This window comes from Hyla sarda, chromosome 8 (assembly GCF_029499605.1).
Source record: "Hyla sarda isolate aHylSar1 chromosome 8, aHylSar1.hap1, whole genome shotgun sequence".
Classification (NCBI taxonomy): Eukaryota; Metazoa; Chordata; class Amphibia; order Anura; family Hylidae; genus Hyla; species Hyla sarda.
This window is the reverse complement of record NC_079196.1, coordinates 6156562-6171209: the sequence shown is the minus strand read 5'-3', so window position 1 is coordinate 6171209 and position 14648 is coordinate 6156562. Positions and strand designations below refer to the sequence as shown.

At 39.7% G+C, this 14648-nt stretch overlaps 1 protein-coding gene across 1 annotated transcript in view; it reads left to right on the top strand.

The window, feature by feature from the left end:
* Positions 1-14648, top strand: part of CNTNAP5 (contactin associated protein family member 5) — a gene marked incomplete in the record, with an annotated part of 569649 nt that overhangs the window by 287326 nt on the left and 267675 nt on the right. Inside the window, 1 exon segment of the mRNA XM_056536567.1 lies at positions 8389-8573. Coding sequence (XP_056392542.1) covers positions 8389-8573 — 185 coding nt within the window.

Sequence of the window (14648 nt, the reverse complement as noted above, 5' to 3'; positions counted from 1 at the left end):
GAGCACTTAGACAGAAAAGAACAGCTCAACTTCAGCAGCTGATAAGTACTGAAAGGATTAAGATTTTTTAATAGAAGTAATCTACAAATCTGTTTAACTTTCTGTAGCCAGTTGATATATATATATATATATATATATATATATATATATATATATATATATACATTTTTTTCCTGGATAACCCCTTTAAAAAATATAGTTTTTTTCACTGGCGTACCCCTTTAACGTTTTCTATAGTCTGAAAAAGTTAAAAGGGTATTCTGGTGGGAAAATGTTTTTATCAAATCAATTGATGCCAGAAAGTTATACAGATTTGTAAATTATTTCTATATAAAAACCATTCCAGTATTTATCAGCTGCTGTATGCTTGACAGGAAGTTGTGTGGTCCCTTCCAGTCTGAGCACAGTGCTCTCTGCTGACACCTCTGACCATGTCAGGAACTGTGCAGAGCAGGAAACCTTTTCTTCGCTAGACAGTTCCTGAAACAGAGGTGGCAGCAGCGAGCTCCATATATGAATGGAGAGACTACACATCTTCCTGTGGAGCATACAGCAGCTGATAAGTACTGTAAGGGTTGACATTCTTATATAGAAGTAGTGTACAAATCTGTATAACTTTCTGGCACCAATTGATTTGAAATTTTTTTTCCCACTGGAGTACCCCTTTAAAGGGGTATTTCGTCCCTAAGACATATTAACCCCATATCCAAAGGATAGGGGATAAGATGCCTGATCGCAGGGGTCTCGCTGCTGGGGACCCACGGGATCTTTCATGCCGCACCCCGATATCATCATCCTCTGGAGCGAACATCTCTTCGGGTCTGATGAATCACGGGCCGGAGTATCATGAAGTCACGCTCCGCCCCCTCAATGCAAGCCTATGGGAGGGGGCCTATTGGTCGTAAGGTTGTTCTAGGAGTTATGGACTTAGTATGGGTATAGTATAGGTATATTATGGGATTGTATTATGGGTATAGTATGGGTAAAGTATGGGTATAGTATGGGTATATTATGGGTATAGTATGGGTATAGTATGGGTAAAGTATAGGTATATTATGGGATTGTATTATGGGTATAGTATGGGTATAGCATGGGTATATTATGGGTATAGTATGGGTATAGTATGGGTATAGTATGGGTATAGTATAGGTATATTATGGGTATAGCATGGGTATAGTATGGGTATAGTATGGGTATAGTATGGGTATAGTATAGGTATATTATGGGTATAGTATGGGTATAGTAGGGGTATAGTATGGGTATAGTATAGGTATATTATGGGTATAGTAGGGGTATAGTATGGGTATAGTATAGGTATATTATGGGTATAGTATGGGTATAGTATGGGTATAGTGTGGGAATAGTTTGGGTATATTATGGGTTTAATATGGGTATAGTATGGGTATAGTATGGGTATAGTGTGGGTATAGTATGGCTACAGTATGGGTATAGTATGGCTATAGCATGGGTATAGTGGGGGTATAGTGGGGGTATAGTGTGGGTATAGTGTAGTTATAGTATGGGTATATTATGGGTATATTATGGGTATATTGTGGGTATAGTATGGGTATATTATGGATATATTATGGGTATAGCATGTGTATAGTATGGCTACAGTATGGGTATAGTATGGCTATAGTATGGGTATAGTATGGATATAGTGTAAGTATAGTGTGGGTATAGTGTAGGTATAGTATGGGTATATTATGGGTATAGTATGGGTATATTGTGGGTATGGTATGGCTACAGTATGGGTATAGTATGGCTATAGTATGGGTATAGTATGGATATAGTGTGGGTATAGTGTGGGTATGGTGTAGGTATAGTATGGGTATATTATGGGTATAGTATGGGTATATTGTGGGTATGGTATAGTGTAGGTATAGTATGGATATATTATGGCTATATTATGGGTATAGTATGGTTATAGTATGGGTATAGTATGGGTACAGTGTGGGTATAGTATAGGTATATTATGGGTATAGTATGGGTATAGTATGGGTATAGTATGGGTATAGTATAGGTATATTATGGGTATAGTATGGGTATAGTAGGGGTATAGTATGGGTATAGTATAGGTATATTATGGGTATAGTAGGGGTATAGTAGGGGTATAGTATGGGTATAGTATAGGTATATTATGGGTATAGTATGGGTATAGTATGGATATAGTGTGGGAATAGTTTGGGTATATTATGGGTTTAATATGGGTAAAGTATGGATATAGTGTGGGTATAGTATGGCTACAGTATGGGTATAGTATGGCTATAGCATGGGTATAGTATGGGTATAGTGGGGGTATAGTGGGGGTATAGTGTGGGTATAGTGTAGGTATAGTATGGGTATATTATGGGTATAGTATGGGTATATTGTGGGTATAGTATGGGTATATTATGGATATATTATGGGTATAGTATGTGTATAGTATGGGTATAGTGGGGGTATAGTATGGGTATATTATGGCTACAGTATGGGTATAGTGGGGGTATAGTATGGGTATAGTGTGGGTATAGTGTGGATATAGTATGGGTATAGTATGGCTACAGTATGGGTATAGTATGGCTATAGTATGGGTATAGTATGGATATAGTGGGGGTATAGTGTGGGTATAGTGTAGGTATAGTATGGGTATATTATGGGTATATTGTGGGTATGGTATAGTGTAGGTATAGTATGGGTATATTATGGCTATATTATGGGTATAGTATGGGTATAGTATGGGTATAGTATGGGTACAGTGTGGGTATAGTGTGGTTATAGTTTGGGTATAGTACGGGTATAGTATGGGTATATTATGGGTACATTATGGGTACATTATGGGTATAGTATGGGTATATTATGGGTATAGTGTGGGTATAGTATGGGTATATTTTGGGTATAGTGTGGGTATATTATGGTTATAGTATGGGTATAGTGTGGGTATAGTATGGGTATAGTGTGGGTATAGTATGGGTATAGTATGGGTATATTATGGCTATAGTATGGGTATAGTACGGATATAGTATGGGTATATTATGGGTACATCATTGGTACATTATGGGTATAGTATGGATATATTATGGGTATAGTGTGGGTATAGTATGGGTATATTTTGGGTACAGTATGGGTATAGTATGGTTATAGTATGGGTATAGTGTGGGTATATTATGGCTATAGTATGGGTATAGTATGGGTATAGTGTGGGTATAGTATGGGTATAGTGTGGGTATAGTATGGGTATAGTATGGGTATAGTGTGGGTATAGTATGGTTATAGTATGGGTATAGTATGGGTATAGTGTGGGTATAGTATGGGTATAGTATGGGTACAGTGTGGGTATAGTGCGGTTATAGTTTGGGTATAGTACGGGTATAGTATGGGTACATTATGGGTATAGTATGGGTATATTATGGGTATAGTGTGGGTATAGTATGGGTATATTTTGGGTATAGTGTGGGTATATTATGGTTATAGTATGGGTATAGTGTGGGTATAGTATGGGTATAGTGTGGGTATAGTATGGGTATATTATGGCTATAGTATGGGTATAGTACGGATATAGTATGGGTATATTATGGGTACATCATTGGTACATTATGGGTATAGTATGGATATATTATGGGTATAGTGTGGGTATAGTATGGGTATATTTTGGGTACAGTATGGGTATAGTATGGTTATAGTATGGGTATAGTGTGGGTATATTATGGCTATAGTATGGGTATAGTATGGCTATAGTGTGGGTATAGTATGAGTATAGTGTGGGTATAGTGTGGGTATAGTATGGGTATAGTGTGGGTATAGTATGGGTATAGTGTGGGTATATTATGGCTATAGTGTGGGTATAGTATGGGTATAGTGTGGGTATAGTATGAGTATAGTGTGGGTATAGTGTGGGTATAGTATGGGTATAGTGTGGGTATATTATGGCTATAGCCTGGTTATATTGATGTAAGGGATCTAAGGCTCTGTTCACATGACATGGATTTCATTAGACAAGAACCAAGAGCTCCTAATGGACACCATGAATCGCGTTACCATCAGGACCTAATCATATAAACTTGAGCAAATCCTTTGATATAAGTGTGAACAAAGGTTTAGCACCTCAGTCTGGTCCGTTAGACAAATTAATACCAATAGATTTAATGTAACAATAACAGATCAATAGGAGAAGCAATGACACAATCCTCAATTATAGTGAGTCCCAGGACAGGGACACAGGAACAGTAGGGTTTAAAGGTGTACTGTGGTGCTCCAGCGTTCTGAACATCGTGATGTCACGCCACTCCCCCTCCATTCATGTCTATGAGAGGGGGCGTGTTGACAGAGTTGTCATGTGAACAAGTTTGTGTGAACTTACACGCGAGGGGTACCCACTGACAAAATAAGTCATAAAAGTACTAAATTTCATAATGGTGTGTACTTACCTTTCCAATGCGATACTAATGCGCTACTTAATCCCCTTGTGCCATTATTCCCCCCTCTGAGATACATACAATAACACCCTCCCATACTGCGGTGTTACACTTAGTGTACAAGCTTACCAGGCCTTTGTCTATCCTGTTCGGCGCACTGACGGGTGACGTCCTTCTGCGCTGTGTCGGCACCTCCGCGCAACGTCAGGGACGGCGACCACTGCAGCTGACGTAAAGTGGCTGACTGCGCCGTCCAATCCTGCTCTGCGCTGACAAATATTGGCCAATGCATGGCTGGTATTTGTCGGTGAATTGCCGCACCCCCGCTTAACCCTTGGCGCTTACCCCTGGTTGAGAACCCCTGCCCTATAGAGAAGAGGCAGCAGCACACGACTCGGCCGCCATCATTTACAGCACAATGTCATCTTTTAATTTTTTTGTAAATTACCTCCCGAATGTGAACGGGACATTGCTCTGGGATTTCATATCTGCTAAATACTGGGAGAGACATGAGCGGAAACGTGTCCATAAATCCTGCGCTCTAATGAGGGAAATGTCAGAAGTAATTAGCTCCGACATTGGTGGAAATACATCTGTTACATTCATGGATCCAGATTCTCCATCATAAACATTGAACCTTTAAATGTCACAAATCGCCCATCAGCTCCAGCAGGAGAGGGAAAGCTCCTCCATTCTATTTCCTGTTCTTCTGTCTATTTATAATATAATTTATAACACAGATCACAGACCCCCGATCCTCATATAAGGGAGGGGGCAGCACCGGGTTATATCAGTACGTCTGCAGCCAATTCATCAATTAAAATTAGTTTTTTTATTCCTAATCTTTGAAAATAAATAACCAGGAACAAAGATTGTGGGTGTTATCAACCATTAGGAAACCCAAACACACACACACATAGTGTATATATATATATATTTATCATTAACACATAAACTTGGAGCAATGTGTATCCTCTTCTTGTTCTTAATCCTAAATTAAAGCAAAATATGATATAAAAGTACCGTCCTCTCTATCCCCTCCCTGCACTCATCTCTATGATCATAGACAGAACTGTGTGATCATACAGTTACAGCTGCACAGTACTCTCTATCCCCTCCCTGCACTCATCTCTATGATCATATAGAACTGTGTGATCATACAGTTACAGCTGCACAGTACTCTCTATCCCCTCCCTGCACTCATCTCTATGATCATAGACAGAACTGTGTGGTCATACAGTCACAGCTGCACCGTCCTCTCTATCCCCTCCCTGCACTCATCTCTATGATCATAGACAGAACTGTGTGGTCATATAGTCACAGCTGCACAGTCCTCTCTATCCCCTCCCTGCACTTATCTCTATGATCATAGAGAGAACTGTGTGGTCATACAGTCACAGCTGCACAGTCCTCTCTATCCCCTCCCTGCACTCATCTCTATGATCATAGAGAGAACTGTGTGGTCATACAGTTACAGCTGCACAGCCCTCTCTGTCCCCTCCCTACACTCATCTGTATGATCATAGAGAGAACTATGTGGTCATACAGTCACAGCTGCACAGTCCTCTCTATCCCCTCCCTGCACTTATCTGTATGATCATAGACAGAACTATGTGGTCATACAGTTACAGCTGCACAGTCCTCTCTATCCCCTCCCTGCACTTATCTGTATGATCATAGAGAGAACTATGTGGTCATAGAGTCACAGCTGCACAGTCCTCTCTATCCCCTCCCTGCACTTATCTGTATGATCATAGAGAGAACTATGTGGTCATAGAGTCACAGCTGCACAGTCCTCTCTATCCCCTCCCTGCACTTATCTGTATGATCATAGAGAGAACTGTGTGGTCATACAGTTACAGCTGCACAGTCCTCTCTATCCCCTCCCTGCACTTATCTGTATGATCATAGACAGAACTATGTGGTCATACAGTTACAGCTGCACAGTCCTCTCTATCCCCTCCCTGCACTTATCTGTATGATCATAGACAGAACTATGTGGTCATACAGTTACAGCTGCACAGTCCTCTCTATCCCCTCCCTGCACTTATCTGTATGATCATAGAGAGAACTATGTGGTCATAGAGTCACAGCTGCACAGTCCTCTCTATCCCCTCCCTGCACTTATCTGTATGATCATAGAGAGAACTATGTGGTCATAGAGTCACAGCTGCACAGTCTTCTCTAACTTTTTTCCAATACATATATTACAGCTATGAAGGTTTAACTCATGAACCATATAAAGAATTTATTCACTTCTTTTGCTGTAATCTTCCAAGATTCACCACAAGTTGACAGATTTGATTCATATGAAAACATCCTGGCTGCATGAAACATATTGTGCCCCAAAAGATCTGGGATCCACCCCCCCCCCCCATCCCCCCCCCCCACCCCCACTGTAGCAAAGCACTCATTGTTTTCTCCCACGCCTGACACCGATCCCTTTATCTTTCATCATAACATTTATAAATACAAGACTGTGATACAATGTATCAGGAATATGAGCGATTACTGAACAGCAAGCGATGTGCCGCAGGTTTACAGTGGATGATTCTGCAAGGGTTAATGCACATAAATGTAGATAGATAGATATAGATAGATATGAGATAGATATATAGATAGATAGATAGATAGATAGATAGATAGATAGATAGATAAATAAAAAGAAAAAAAAAAAAAAAAAAAGACCACAGCTTGAAAAAGACCAGGGAGCTGGTTGAAACGTTATTCTGGACACCCTCACTGTGATGGAATAAAACTTGTTTGGATTTTACTACTTAGTGTGCTGCGGATATTTCCAATTTCTGCTTACATATGGATCCCTGACCCGGGTCTGGACTCTGCGTGCACCGATTCTTGTTTTTCTAGGGTGCTGCTCTCCTTCTATTATATAGATAGATATATAGATATGAGATAGATAGATATGAGATAGATAGATAGGTATGAGATGGATAGATAGGTATGAGATAGATAGATATGAGATAGATAGATAGATAGATAGATATGAGATAGATAGATAGGTATGAGATGGATAGATAGGTATGAGATAGATAGATATGAGATAGATAGATAGATATGAGATAGATATGAGATAGATAGATAGATAGATATGAGATAGATAGATAGATAGATAGATAGATATGAGATAGATAGATATGAGATAGATAGATAGATATGAGATAGATAGATAGATATGAGATAGATAGATGTGAGATAGATAGATATGTATGAGATAGATTGATAGATAGATAGATAGATAGATAGATATGAGATAGATAGATATGAGATATATAGAAAGATATGAGATAGTACTTCCGGGTCAGGGGAGCGCGTCCTCGTATCCATAGAGACCCGACTCCGGAGTGAGTCGGGTCTCTATGGATACGAGGACGCGCTCCCCTGACCCGGAAGTACTTCTCTCTGTTGCGATGCACATTGCACACATGGCGCTTTGGCGCCTGGGATCAGGAAACCTCGTGGCGGGACCCCGGAAGGCATACACGGCTTTACATGTAATTGTGGATCACAGTCACTGCACTACTTGTTTTTTTGTATGCTTTCATAACTGATGATTATTATATGTCCATATATGTCTTTAACACTATGTTTTTTGCATTTTGATTGCACAATGTACTATGATCGCTTCTGTTTACATATGTAAATCATGCATTGCTTATGTCACATGACCCAGTTGGCGGTCTATAAATACCCACCTGTATCACTATTATTCACTTGAAAAAGCCAGTGTGAGACTGGTGAAACGTTGTCTTTGCACATGATGGAATAAAAACCACCTTTTTGCTATCTGTGGAGTGCTGCATCATATTTACTTTATCTGGATTAAGGAACCGGAGGACCCAGGTTCCAGATATGTGGGCAACCCAAATTTCTTCTCTACTCTGGATATTGGTAGTGCCATTTTTATTTGCATTAGATAGATAGATAGATAGATAGGTAAGTGTAAGACCCTGAATGACCCTGTAAATTCTTCCAGGTGATGCCAAGCTGCGTTTCGGTAACACTCACACGGTGGTCACGTTGGGGAGCCTCCTGGATGATCAGCAGTGGCATTCCGTCCTCATAGACCGCTTCAATAAACAGGTCAACTTCACCGTGGATAAATATACCCAACATTTCCGCACCAAAGGGGATTCCGATGATTTGGACATAGACTATGAGGTGTGTACATCCTGTGCATGTTATAATTGCTCCATTTATTTTCTAATACAGAGCCCCAAATGCCTCACATAGATATACTTAAAATTCTATGATTTAATACTAACTGCAGCCACCAGTAGGGGGCGCATAGGAGTTTACTGTAAACACAAATGGTTCGCAACACGTGGTGGAATTATGGTTTTGCAACAGTCAGGGAGCAATGGTTTGGTACTCTACAGTTTGGTACTTTATGGTTTGGTACTTTATGGTTTGGTACTTTATGGTTTTGTACTCTACGGTTTGGTACTTTATGGTTTGGTACTTTATAGTTTGGTACTTTATGGTTTGGTACTTTATAGTTTGGTACTCTACGGTTTGGTACTTTATAGTTTGGTACTTTATAGTTTGGTACTTTATGGTTTGGTACTTTATGGTTTGGTCCTTTATAGTTTGGTACTTAATGGTTTGGTACTCTACGGTTTGGTACTTTATGGTTTGGTACTTTATAGTTTGGTACTTTATGGTTTGGTACTTTATGGTTTGGTACTTTATAGTTTGGTACTTAATGGTTTGGTACTCTACGATTTGGTACTTTATGGTTTGGTACTTTATAGTTTGGTACTTTATGGTTTGGTACTTTATGGTTTGGTACTTTATAGTTTGGTACTTAATGGTTTGGTACTCTACGATTTGGTACTTTATGGTTTGGTACTTTATAGTTTGGTACTTTATGGTTTGGTACTTTATGGTTTGGTACTTTATAGTTTGCTACTTAATGGTTTGGTACTCTACGATTTGGTACTTTATGGTTTGGTACTTTATAGTTTGGTACTTTATGGTTTGGTACTTTATAGTTTGGTACTTTATGGTTTGGTACTTTATGGTTTGGTACTTAATGGTTTGGTACTTTATGGTTTGGTACTTTATGGTTTGGTACTCTATAGTTTTGTACTTTATGGTTTGGTACTTTATGGTTTGGTACTTTATGGTTTGGTACTTTATAGTTTGGTACTTTATAGTTTGGTACTTTATGGTTTGGTACTTTATGATTTGGTACTTTATGGTTTTGTACTTTATGGTTTGGTACTTTATAGTTTGGTACTTTATGGTTTGGAACTTTATGGTTTGGTACTTTATGGTTTGGTACTTTATAGTTTGGTACTTTATGGTTTGGTACTCTATAGTTGTGTACTTTATGGTTTGGTACTTTATGGTTTGGTACTCTACGGTTTGGTACTTTATGGTTTGGTACTCTATAGTTGTGTACTTTATGGTTTGGTACTCTATAGTTTGGTACTTTATAGTTTGGTACTTTATGGTTAGGTACTTTATAGTTTGGTACTTTATGGTTTGGTACTTTATGGTTTGGTACTTTATGGTTTGGTACTCTATAGTTTGGTACTTTATGGTTTGGTACTTTATAGTTTGGTACTTAATGGTTTGGTACTTTATGGTTTGGTACTTTATGGTTTGGTACTTTATAGCATGTTACTATAATATGCCAATGTACTATAAAAGAAGTAAATCCTAAGATCCCTGATGGTGGATGTAGGCGATCAGAATTTAATCATATAAGTCTATGTGGAAAAATTTGGAGCTTTGTGTCAGAAAAATTGTCCTGTGACTAATAATATATATTAAGTCACCAATCAACTAAAAAATGTGGAAAAATATGAAAAAAATAAATAAATAAATGAAAAACAAGGGTTTTCAATTAAATTACCTAAAGGGATACTCCAGTGAAAAACATTTTTTTTTTTTTTTAAATCAACTGGTGCCAGAAAGTTAAACATATGTGTAAATTACTTCTATTTTAAAATCTTAATGCTTCCAGTACTTATCAGCTGTTGTATGCTCCACAAGATGTTGTGTAGTTCCTTCCAGTCTGACCACAGTGCTCTCTGCTGCCACCTCAGTCCATGTCAGGAACTGTTCAAAACAGAAGAGGTTTGCTATGGGGATTTGCTGCTGCTCCAGACAGTTCCTGACATGGACAGAGGCGTCAGTAGAGAGCACTGTGGTCAGACTGGAAAGAACTACACAACTTCCTCTGGAGCATACAGCAGCTGATAAGTACTGGAAGGATTAAGATTTTAAAATAGAAGTAATTTACAAATCTGGTTAACTTTCTTGCACCAGTTGATAAAAAATAAAAATAAAATAATATTTTTTTTAACCGTAGTACCCCTTTAAAGGAATTTAATTGAAAAGCCTTGTTTTCCTTTATTTTTACACATTTCTGAGTTGATTAGTGACTTAACGGGGTTATCCAGGAAAAAACTTTTTTATATGTATATCAACTGGTTCCAGAAAGTTAGCAGATTTGTAAATTACTTCTATTAAAAAATCTTAATCCTTTCAGTACTTATGAGCTGCTGAAGTTGAGTTGTTTTTTTCTGTCTAGGTGCTCTCTGATGACACGTGTCTCGGGAGCTGTCCAGAGTAGAAACAAATTCCCATAGGAACTGCACAGAGAAGAATAGGTTTGCTATGGGAATTTGCTTCTACTTTGGACAGCTCCCGAGACACGTGTCATCAAAGAGCACTTAGACAGAAAAGAACAACTCAACTTCAGCAGCTGATAATTATTGGAAGGATTATGATTTTTTAATAAAAGTAATTTACAAATATGTTTAACTTTCTGGAGCCAGTTGATCCACCGGAGTACCCCTTTAACCTTGTATTCTGCTCTATCTTTAGAGGAGTACTCCGCCCCTATACATCTTATCCCCTATCCAAGGATAGGGGATAAGATGTTAGATCGCCGCGGTCCCGCTGCTTGGGACCCCGGGGATCGCTGCTGCAGCACCCCGCTATCATTACTGCGCAGAGCGAGATCGCTCTGCACGTAATGACGCGCAATACAGGGGCCAGAGCATCGTTACGTCATGGCTCCGCCCCTCGTGACATCACGGCCCTCCCCCGTCAATACAAGTCTATGGGAAGGGGGCGTGGTGGTCGTCACGGCTTCTGCCATAGACTTGCATTAAGAAGACGGGCCGGGATGTCATGAGGGGCGGAGCCATGATGTCACGCTGCTCCGGCCCCTGTATCGCCCGTCATTACGCACAGAGCGAACTCGCTCTATGCAGTAATGATGGCGGGTGCTGCAGCGGGGATCCCGGGGGTCCCCAGCAGCGGGACTGCGGCGATCTAACATCTTATCCCCTATCCTTTTGATAGGGGATAAGATGCCAGGGGCGGAGTACCCCTTTAATTGTATTTGACTATAGCGTTGTTTCCCAACCAGGGTGCCTCCAGCTGTTGAAAATCTACAACTCCCAGCATGCCCGGACAGCCAAGCTGGGAGTTGTAGTTTTGCAACAGCTGGAGGCATCCTGGTTGGGAAACACTGGGCTATAGATACATTTGATCTAGAGTTGGGGAAATCAGGAAATATTTTAACATAATGTAATATTTGTATCTAGTTACAATGATGATCATTTACTTTCCCTGATTTATCTTGCACTGAGTTATTCATGTCTTATGCTCCGGAGCTGCACTCACAATTCTGCTGTCGGATATATCTCATTGCGGCTCATTTCGGACGGATACAGAATATATACAGTAATATTATAATATATAGGCTCCCCGTGTATTTCAAGGATAAACTAACTGAGCGACGCGGCAATTATGTATCAGGTGCAATTACTTTTTACCTATCCGAAATTGAATAACAACCATTTTACAATGGGAATTTTAGGACATTTTATGAATTTTACGAGACAATTCCACTCTTGGGTTATTTTGAATATTTCAGGACGACCATAAAACGTATATTCCTCAGTGTTATGACCTCTTCTATTTACAGCGTTTTTTTGCTGCTTCTTTCATTTTTATGCTCTATTGTGTGTGAGGCGCCTATAGAGCGCACATTATAATTTTATATTCCGGATATTATCTGTCATCATATTTGTAACGTATCCCAAGGTCATTAATATTCTGTTTGTAACCGTAAATTTTTTAATTGAATTGCGTGACAAACCGAACCCATCGGACATTATGGCGGCCGTTAAATATATATTTTACAGCATTATGACGGGCGATAAAGTAGCCAGAAATCAGCAGAATTATCGCTATTTATTAGGCAATTAGAATTATTGCATAACAATGAGAATTGAGGGCGTCGGAAAATGTGCAGCGAGCGTGGAGACAGAAATCAAGTTTAATTAGCAATGGCGGCACTTTAGGATACACGGAGACAGGCGTTACATGTGACAATCCCGTATTTATCATTGCGTTCCAAATTAGACCATTTGGGAATCGGATACAAGTATATTACCAGGTTACAAGGTATTTATGTTCATTTATTGCATTTTTTTTAAATAAAATGTTATATGTTCACTAGAAAATTAACACACTTTGCATAAATCAGCAGCACAGATAAATATACAAAACATAATATACAAGGCTCCCCTCCCCCTCCTTAGCAAATCCCCCACTAGGCAAAAATTTATCAAATTTGTATGAAAACTGTTCATCTCACAGAGGGATCGGTTTACAACTGCCAATAGAAATCTATGGAGAGGTGGAAGAGAAGGTGTTAGCTACTGAAAAAGAGACACAAAAAAAAAAAATGATTAAAGCTCAAGTAAGTGTTATATCTCATGCTAATGATGGGATTACAGCTGATACTGCTTCAAAAGCTATTAGTGATGAGCGGCAGGGGCAATATTAAAATTTGCGATATTTTGAGAATATATGGATGAATATTCGTCCTATGTTTGCAAAATTCGCATATTTGCTATGTTCGTTCCTGTTTTTTTCCATGCGAACATTTTTCATGAAATTCGCATAGCGCGCATGCGCGATTATATCTTTCACCTAAAAGAAGGGAGGGATCAGTGTCCTCTGAAAGAGCCGATATTCGCGAATATTTGCATATTCACATATAGGAAATATTGGTGGCTCCACGCCGACTCACACAGTAAATAATGTTGGAGCCTTCTTTGGACCACAAGCTGGAAGCGGAAAGGGATGGTCACTTTTTTTTTCACAGTACACATCATTGTTGTGATGCGTGCTGTGAAGAAAAAAAAACGAATATTCGTCATTGCAAGTATATATCACTATATTCTAAATATTCGCAAAACCGTAAAGTGCTGAGAAGCTATTGAAAGCTTTGCTAATTGCTGTATCTGTAATGTAATTGTACTGCTCATTGCAGCTCTATACTGTTCACCATGCTGCTGCTGCTGCTCTATACTGTTCTCCATGCTGCTGCTGCTCTTTACTGTTCTCCATGCTGCTGCTGCTCTTTACTGTTCTCCATGCTGCTGCTGCTCTATACTGTTCTCCATGCTGCTGCTGCTCTATACTGTTCTCCATGCTGCTGCTGCTCTATACTGTTCTCCATGCTGCTGCTGCTGCTCTATACTGTTCTCCATGCTGCTGCTGCTCTATACTGTTCTCCATGCTGCTGCTGCTCTTTACTGTTCTCCATGCTGCTGCTGCTCTATACTGTTCTCCATGCTGCTGCTGCTCTATACTGTTCTCCATGCTGCTGCTGCTCTATACTGTTCTCCATGCTGCTGCTGCTCTATACTGTTCACCATGCTGCTGCTGCTGCTCTATACTGTTCTCCATGCTGCTGCTGCTCTATACTGTTCTCCATGCTGCTGCTGCTCTATACTGTTCTCCATGCTGCTGCTGCTGCTGCTCTATACTGTTCTCCATGCTGCTGCTGCTCTATACTGTTCTCCATGCTGCTGCTGCTCTATACTGTTCTCCATGCTGCTGCTGCTGCTCTATACTGTTCCCCATGCTGCTGCTGCTCTATATTGTTCTTCATGCTGCTGCTTCTGCTCTATACTGTTCTCCATGCTGCTGCTGCTGCTGCTCTATACTGTTCTCCATGCTTCTGCTGCTGCTCTATACTGTTCTCCATGCTGCTGCTGCTGCTTCTGAGGGTGCACTATAGAGATGTCTACATCTGTGTAGTGGTGGTGCCGTGTTTCTGCTATTCCTAGTGAAATGAATAGAAATTTCCCTTTACGTACATTTTAAGTATGAGTAAGTATTGTAAATGTCTTTTGCATTTATAGCAGAAAATCTTCTTCTCCTGCAGTCAGTCATAGATGAGTCAGAGTTTTGTGC